Here is a 9,374-nt window from a genome sequence, read left to right on the forward strand (position 1 = left end):
AAAACTTCATTTTGCTTCTTGCTATCAATGCTATAAACATCTTACAATTTTTATTGATCTTAAATGAGTCGCTTAGTTGGTTATTTATTTCAACTTGATCTTTTGAATCTTCCATAGACATCATTATCACGTTTCTCAGCTGTCTAAGTACTTCCAGGTCATCAAATGCCTTTTTTTTCGGATAATTTCCACAAAAACTCACCCTGTATTTCAAAATCAATATATTTAATTATTACTACCAAAAAAAAAGGTACAAAATCAAACGTAATTTCAACGAAAAGTTTCTCTACATTATATTACTTTTCATAAAATTGACAACTCTGCATGACAATAACCGAGTAAAATCAGTTAAACTGTTTTTTTTATATATGTATAAACTTATAAACGGTGTAATCTGTCACTTTCGAACATATTGTGTGGGCTCTGAACTCACTTTACAAATTAAAATATATTTGGACCTCTAATATGTTAAGAATGAATAGTTTATGATAAAAATAGTTCTCAATTAACCGTTCTATTTTCTATAATTATTCCAAGTAAACAAAATATAACCTTCACCGATGAAATAAGTGGAATAGTATAAGCCGGAGATTCAAGGTCATTTTACACCCAGCGCCGCATAACATGAGTTATTATTACATTATATTTGATTATTACAAAATATAATCGTAGATAACGCTCGCAACAAGAGCGGTGGCCCTTTGGTGCGCGATTTCCTAGTCGAACATTCACGACACATGGTTCTACTTGACTCCGGCACGTGCTTTTTTTATTCTTATTTTTAGGTCGAAAAATTTTAAGTAGTTTTGATAGACTGGTAGTAGCGGTGTTTGGTGTGTGTTGTTTGGCATAACTGTGAATTCTAATCAGAATTTCGCTCGTTCTATTGACGCCCAATAGATTTTAGGTACGTTTATATATTTGAATATTGATTAGATTGTTAAATTTTCGCTTGTTATATCCTTGTGCATCAATTATAGTGCATTTACTGTATGAAACAGGTCAAAATAGATCAATACAACCTCCAAAATCAATACATATATATAAAAGCGTTGAAAACTAAGGGTATAATAGTTAAATAAAAATTATGTAGAAATTATATTGGCTTCGCAGGACTGGATTTAAAAATTTTTAAAGTTGAAGCGGAATATTTTCTGCATAAATATTTATAACGGTGGAAAGAAAATTGGTAATATGTTACATTAAAGTAGTATTAGATATTATTCGATTTTTGATTGATTGTTAAATTAATAATCGATTGTATTTGTCATTCGAAAAGCTTTAATCGAAAGACATAATCAATTGGTGAATGAATACGCTACTCAAGTTTCAAGGAGACAAACTTCAACCGGTTCTGAACTGTTTTAGTGCAATCTTGTTTGTAATATCTGTCATTTATATTAAATTCAGTACGAAGTTGAAAACAGAATCGTTCACAAAATGTTAAGTCTATCTAAAGTGATTAGCTAGTAAATTTTGAAGTGGTAATGATTCAGTTAAGGGCGATCTACATGGGCTGAGACAGACAAAGACTTTCCCGGGAAACTATAGCCAGTAGATAATCTGCTGATTGTATCAGCCTTATTGTCGAAACACCGTCGCCTCAATGGACACCTGAACACACTAGACTTAGCAGATAATACAGCGTGTAGATTCTGTTATCTAGAAGATGTAACCTCTATCCACATTCTCTCCTAGGGGCGTAAAAAACGACGAAGATCTATGGAAACTACAGTCATTCCACAAGCTTAACTTCCTAAGAGAACTGAGATTAAAAGATCAGCTGTAAACATAGGGATTCCCAATATCGGAGTAAGAAAAGGGAACGCATTATATAGATACTTACATGCAATAACAAGAAATAATCGATTGATCATTCGACGTCAAAAACTTGTCCAAAAAAAATTACTTAAAATTGCGATTTTAACGAAACGTTGTGCGCTAAAAGAGGCCTGAGAAATCGACCATTTAGACCCATTACTATGGAAATATTTTCCATAGTTTCTTATCCCAACGTTTTACGAGCTTCTATACAAGTTCTCTTTGTATTCTGGACGATTTAAAGGAGGTCATTAGTCTGATACACAAATTTCGTAAATACTAACATGAATACATTCATAGACTAGCTGGTATATATGGTATGGTGCCTTAGTCCAACTGACCTACCCAAGAGTAAATCGCAAACAAAGCTTGTGACTGGCGAGGCCATTTGAGCGCACTACGCAAAGAGAAAGTTTTCTAATAGTAGAATTGGAATCATTTTTTTGTATTGCGGCTCGAGGACTAGTTTATTTTTGTAGAAGTTCTATAAATGGGAAAATTTCCTGGATTATTGTTACTTTTAACGCAATATTTCAAGCAATTCTCAACGTACACCTCCTGATATGATAATAATCGCTACCGTTTCTAATAAGTATCGAACGCAGAATGGAAATCTAGTCAAAATTATTCTAGGGGCATCCCAAAAAACCGACGCCAACACCTTGCCTGCAAATGGAACAGTCTTTGCCTTCTTTGGTGTCTGTTCTCGCGGCGTCCACCACGCGCACAGCTTCGTGGATTTTCTTCAACATTTCTGTAGTAGTCATCTCATTTGGACAACAACGATGCTGGTTAATTAATGTTTATTAAGTAGGAGTAGTAAAATCTAGTTCAACTTTTATATTGTTTGGGCTAACGCCTTTCAAATAAAAGTATTGTATATTTTAAAGATGACCAAGCTTTTCATGTTTAAAATTTCACTGAAAACGTTCACTATTGATGGCCGCCAAAAAACTACTAAACAAATGAAAATTGGTAGTTGTGTTGTACAAATAGTAGATTCGGCAACGTCCGTTATGAATAATGTCATTGAAAAGATTTGGATGTTTTAAATGGTAGTATTAAACACCCACGTTAAAATAAATATTTAAAATTCAACGTACTGATTTCTAATTAGAAATGTTGTTGATACAGGCGTACGAAAATTAATAAGAAAGTAAATCCGTTAACATTTCCGATAAAAATATCAGTAAAGGTTATACAGGAAGGAGATAAAAATTTTATTTCTCATAGTATCATAATTGATTCAACTCATTATATAATTATGGACAAAGTTTAGTTTCTGCATACAGTTTCACAAATATAAACATGAGTTTATTTGGTTGCTTTCTCCCATCCTTTTCGTATCGTTTTAAACCCCATACTTTAAAATTCTTTAGGTTCTCAAATTCTCACTGAAATCCCATAGCAATCGACTGTAAGTTGATGAAAAAATTGATACCAAATGATGTTGTTAAAGATATATCCAAATCTAGTTTTATTACAAACTCGATAGCGTGCAGATACTTTCGGCTTTTCGATTCTTAACCTTATCGTTGATCTCGGCGTCTGTTTTTCATCTTGGAAAAGCTGTTGGTACCAAGAGCATCGATATTTTGATTTTTGAATAATAAAAATATTTATTCTTATCAGATTTTTAAATCACAGCGCTTTCTACATCACCAGCTAAAGCTATTTCTGGAAGATTATTTTCTAACTAAGCAGTCTTTGTTGAGAACATAGCCTTCGACATATTTCCAGACGTCTTCCTCGAAGTGCTGTAGCGCGGTAATGTGTTTCTCACTTTCGTTTTTGTCTATGAGTGTACGTTCACCAAGTCACAAGGAAACTACGACTCCAACCCTTTTGATAAAGTGGGGCTGTTGGTTTCACCTTCTGGCGATAGGGAAATCATCAAGAAGGTATCAAGGGTGCAGTTTCCTCTTAGGTTTCGAGAAAAGTTGCCGATTACAAAATCTGCAAATGTGATAGGATCGGGTAGTTTTGATAATAGAGTCCATTACTTCAATAAAATCGACACAACCTGGTCCAATTGAAGAATTGTAGTCCTTAAATTAAAAATTTCCCTGCGGATATCTTGTGCAAGCCATTTTCGAGGTAATCGGGGTGTTCCCTCCTTCAGAAGATGAAGTTTAATTTCTGCATTACTGACCTTCCGGTAATAACCGGACAGTGTAGACTCCTATATATTTTAAGGATTAATCAATTTGAAATCATGGAGGTTAAATCATTATTTTCCACTAAAGTTTTGAGTACAATGGATATATCGTTGAAATGTTATTTCTGACCGATTTAAACGAAGGTCGCCTGAAAGTCTGAATGGAAAATCGATAATTCATTAGAGGGCATTGTATATGGATGAAAATAAATCGCCGAAGCTGAAAAACTAGTGCATTGAGGGTGTATTGTCACATAACTTATCCAATTAATAAAAATGATTACGAAAACAGATATTTATTTATAGGTTTATCAAGAAAATGGTTGAATTAATAATAAATTATTTTTTCTTGTTTCTTGATAATTATATAAATAACAATTTCGATTGTTCTTTATCTGATTTTGTTTAGAAATAGTAAATCATATTTATTTCAATTCAATATTCCATTAAATATCTAATCTAATCTAACTGTTGCTTCTTTGTCTTTTTAATTTTTCTTAATAAATTTCGAAAATAAACAATATTCAGTTTTTATAAACCACTACCGACATCTACCGCTCAGAGGTTATATTAATACTAGACTAATACTTGAAACTTACAGGAAATTCGTATATCTTACAATTTAACCGCTAGATGATGCTGGTATAAGTTTACGTCAAACAAAAAAAATTTTATTTTGTAAGATTAACGTCATTTCTACAAGTAAGAACAAGTTTTATAATGAAGATAAAAATAGTGTGATACATATTACCTATATGATAATTATAGTAAAAAAAATAGTAATTATATTTGAAATACTATTACCGTAACTAAGATAAAAATTTTAAAAATAAAACACGTAAATTGAATCATTTAAAAATCAATATTGTAATAAATTTTGAGTTTTATGTTAACCGCAGTGGTAATTCAGTAAGCAGAAACTAATATTTAACAAATTAAATCGTCTATAGTCTATTTTTATTATTGAGAGAGTAATAAAATGATGAAGCATTCGTAATCCATAGGAGTATCACTTCTTTTAGTAGACAATTAAAATATTTTTTGAAGTTATACCCCTATTATTACATGGCTGATTGTTATGATTTCATAATATTTATGAGAAATTGAATTGCACACAGATAATCATATAACTAATCATAGCGGAAAACAAAGCGCCCAATATAGATTGATTGACAAGAAAAAATCCTACAGCGGAACACTTCGGTCTAATTTCCGCAGCCCAAGATACTAGATAGTGTAGTTCATCCCTCAAGACGCATTTTTCGAGATTACTTTGTAAAAAATAACCTCTGTCGATGAAACTGCAATTTTCTTTTTCTATTTTATCGCAAGACATTACAACTATCGAAATATTTATCTGAAATAAAAAAAAAATGAGTTAATGTTGAGTTAATGAGTTGTGACGAAAAATATATATAAGTAACAACGTTCGAGGGTGTTTTTAATTCAACACACTTAGTTCATTAAGTTTTTAATAATTCAAACCATCGGTTTTCCGCATTATCTCTGCCATAAAATCTGCAAAATTAACCAGAAAGCTCTTCTTTTAGTTTGGGAACAAAAAGTAACCAAAAAGAGCCAGATTATTTAAATATTATCATTACTTCCTTTCGATGAGTCCTGCTAGTCGGCCTCTTGTCTTGTGGAAGATGGAGGATGTTTCTGGGTATGAGGATGGTTCCAGAAGTACCTGGCTCTCGACGGAAACATCTTCACGACACTATACACAACATAGCGTCTTCAAACTTGCTGTATAGATTATGTACTTTCTAATACAGTGGTATTAAAATATTAGAAGACCCTAGCTAGCGTATTGAGCTAATCTCTGAGCTCCTGGTGGAAATAGTTTCTAGCTTTCTCAATGTATAATGTATAAATTTGTACAGGAGCTATTTTTGTTGTTTAGAGTTGAAGTTTTCAAGCTTTATATGTAACTGCATTGAACGCCATTTGTTTATATGACTGAAAGCAATAATAATAAGGTGCGAATGTGTCAAAGGGTGACTTTCTCCAATAACAGTAACCTTTATCAATTATTTTATGTGATATAACTTTCCGTAGAAGCTAAAGATGCTTTGAATAATTGTCTTTCATATTTGTGGAGATAATTTTTTATTCAGAGTTCAGAGGTATTTGATTTTGATTAGCAGGGCTTTGAAATGTCAAAATCAAATATTTTCTCAATAATTTTGTGGAGAATACAGATTCAAAATCAGCTGAATCGGTAGTGGAGTCGTAGAGGGAAACTCATCAAAACCTTGCTACAATATTTCGCACAGACGTTCCTAGAGGAAATAGTTTCTCGTAAAACGTGAAATCGACTTTATAATCGTAATACGTCATAAAATTTTTTATTAATCTCAACCACATATTTTGAAAATTGGGAAATTTCATATAGTTTCCAAAAACAAATCCTCGATCTATCAGTGGTACAATTATTAATAAATTTAATACTTACTATGTAGAAAATTGCTTTCAAAATATTTTCCAAGAAAATTTTGATAGATGCCGATCCTGTCATTGTAATCATCAGTTCATTAATGCAAATCAAAACTTCCACAAGAGTACCAGTAAATAGAAAAAGTATAATCCAACCAAATACAACGTTAAACTGTTCAACGGCTTCAAAAATTTCCTTATATAAGTTTCTTATTTCAGAAAGTTTCTCATATAATACCATATCTATTTGAAAAAAAAAAACGTAATAAAAAGAAAATAGTTTTTCTTACAGGTGCAAATAGAACCGAAGCAAACATATTCTAATTACAAACCAATCAATTATACTTGCTTAAAGTAAAAACAACTAATATCAGAATTCTACTCAATGTCCATCTGCAGTTTGGAATACGAATAGTATCTGGCATGACCCAGAGATGGCGGTAGTTGCTTGAAAAATACCACTGAATGATCGTCGACTGAAAAAAATGTGGTACATCATATATCAACTGAAAATTTGGACGTGGGAGAGTTGTGCGCAAGATGGGTGCCGCAAATAGCGTTGTGAAGATGTTTGGCTGAAATTAAGCCGAATTTTGCGTCGTTTCATAACCATGGAGGAAGCGTGGGTCCATCACTTCACACCCGAAACAAAACAATGGACTGAAAAAGGAGAACCGGCTCCAAAGAAGGCAAAGACCGTTTCATCTGCAGATAAGATCATGACGTTGGTTTTTGGGGGTGCGCATGAAATAATTTCTATCGATTATCTTGAAAAAAAGCAAAAAACTATCAGCGGAAAATATTATGCGAACCTATTTGCTCCGTTTATGCGAAGAAATCAAGGAAAAGCTGCCGCTTTTGGCTATGAAGAAAGTGTTGTTTCATCAGGGTTGAAACCCATTGGAAAAGGTGGAGAATGTAATAGAAATGAAAGGAAAAATAATTTAAGGGTGATCTTAGATCGGCAGGAGGTTTATCTCGAGTTATGGCAAAGCTACAAGTTCCATGGAAAAACTTAAATAGCAAACTTGAGGGTAATAAAAAGATCTACAACTTCCGTTTTCACTTTCTGTTTTTATTTTTATCTTTTTTTTACGATTTGGTAAAAACTAACCTCACACAATTTATTCGGTTTGAAATATTAATTTTTCTATTTTATTTTGATTAAATATCGAAAAAGCACCCTAATTTTCAGTCCAAAAATTATCCTGTCAAAATATCAGATATTTTTCAAAGTCGGTGAGTTTTTTGTTTGTTGAAATCTCTATTTTCTGATAGAGTAAAAAATATTACATTTACTTTGGTAAATTTTTTCAGAAAATGCAAAAAGTGTAAAACTGTAATAAATAAATAAAAATTTGACAAGTGATTAAAACAATTTTTGGATACGTTTTTTTTTGCTTTTTCTGCGAAAAGTCTTCGAATTTTTCAAATAAATTTGAGTTAATATGAAAAATGAATACAAGAGTTGTAAATCTTTTTATTACCTACAACTTAGATGTCCTTCCATAGGACTCATAGTTTTGCCGAGATGAACCGTTTCTATAAACTCACTCTCTCCCATTTCCCGATCTCAGATCGCCCGTAAATTATTTTTCCTTTTCAAAAACTATCATCCTACTATTTTCAAAAATTATATAATATACTGGTGCTTCAGTATACGAGGTGTGGCTATTAAATAACGAGACTGCGCGCCTAGAGGGCGCCCTAGACGGGTGGGGTGAAAAACGAGTAGTGCGTTGGGTCACAACCAAATTGTGCGTGCAGATCGTCGAAAGAGTATCCGAAGCTATAAACGCCTCTAAAGAAACGGTTAGAAATATTTTACACTTGACAAAAATCTGTGCGAAGTTGGTGCCAAAAAAATCTGACTCCTGACCAAAAGTTTCTGCATCTACGGGTCTGCTCGGATTTCCTTGAAAGGTTAGAAGATGATCTGCTTTGAAAAGGACCCGATTTGAGTCGATAGAAACGATAAAAGAAAAAAAAGGACTACTTCGATCAATGGGAAAAACGTATAGAAAGGTTATTTAATAGCCAGACGTCGTATGAAATGAATACTTACCAAATTCTGTTCCAATAGTTTGCACATTTTGTACATTAGATCGATCAATTAAAATCATTTTCAACGCAATGAATCGTCTAGCTATTATCAAAGAAGTATAGGTAATGAAAAACGATAACATAAAATGATAGTATTTGACGATTCTCGCATACAATGAAATAAAAAAAGCGTTTTGACCGAAATTGTCAAGTATCTGTAGAATATCAATAACCAATAACGTAATCGGTGTCGTGAGGTAATAAAATTTGAAAATATTCGAAAATTTTCCTTTGATAACTTCCCTTCTGAATCGTTTATCTATTAGATTCATCCTCATCGACATTTTCAACCATTCTTTTTTTCTCGTAGCACATAAAAAACAAGTATTTATTAGAAAAAAATTGTTCAATTTTTGTAGGAAATCGGGTATTTCGAAAGTAATTCGCACTTTATTCGTCATCGTTATTTTCATATAAATTGTTAATCCAAAACTCACTGTTGATAGTGTGATTAATACTATGATGAATGAGTATGAAATAATAACAGCTTTCTTGGATTTCCTTTCATTTATATCAATCGGAACTATTCCTAAAAACGATAACATTCCGTATATAATTTTGAAATTTTTAACATCACTATTTTCGACATTCCGCCTCATTTGAATAGGATGATACATTGTAATAATCCTTTCAGTAACGACTTGAAAAAGTATTATCTCATTTATGACACATACAAATATTTGAATACGCGCTATTAAAAAGCAATTGAATATAAATTACCAATAACGCACCAATTGAAATAAATATCTTTTATTTACAATATCATGAGCAAAATGAATGACTATAAAATCATGAGCCGGGAGCTACCCAAATCTGGTCGATTAATTCGTTATAAACAATTTAATGAAGCTCT

The 9,374-nt window shown here is 32.2% G+C and overlaps 1 protein-coding gene across 1 annotated transcript; it reads right to left on the reverse strand.

The window, feature by feature from the left end:
• Nucleotides 1-4,484: 4,484 nt before the first annotated feature.
• LOC130893069 (uncharacterized) lies at nt 4,485-6,848 on the reverse strand. Its single transcript, XM_057798844.1, has 2 exons — nt 6,438-6,848; nt 4,485-5,336 (listed from the first exon to the last, which is right to left on the reverse strand). Exons 1-2 carry the CDS (start codon nt 6,657-6,659, stop codon nt 5,073-5,075), a joined length of 486 nt encoding a protein of 161 aa, XP_057654827.1. The 5' UTR covers nt 6,660-6,848; the 3' UTR covers nt 4,485-5,072.
• Between the last annotated feature and the right edge of the window lie 2,526 nt (nt 6,849-9,374).

The sequence above is a fragment of the Diorhabda carinulata genome, chromosome 4 (genome assembly GCF_026250575.1).
Source record: "Diorhabda carinulata isolate Delta chromosome 4, icDioCari1.1, whole genome shotgun sequence".
Taxonomy (NCBI): domain Eukaryota; kingdom Metazoa; phylum Arthropoda; class Insecta; order Coleoptera; family Chrysomelidae; genus Diorhabda; species Diorhabda carinulata.

Excerpts from the sequence above, each read along its gene's own strand:
- LOC130893069 (XM_057798844.1), bottom strand. The coding sequence starts at position 6,659 with ATGGTATTATATGAGAAACTTTCTGAAATAAGAAACTTATATAAGGAA. Across the intron at positions 5,337-6,437 it reads TGAAAGCAATTTTCTACATA|ATAAATATTTCGATAGTTGT; the intron begins GTAAGTATTAAA and ends TTTTTATTTCAG.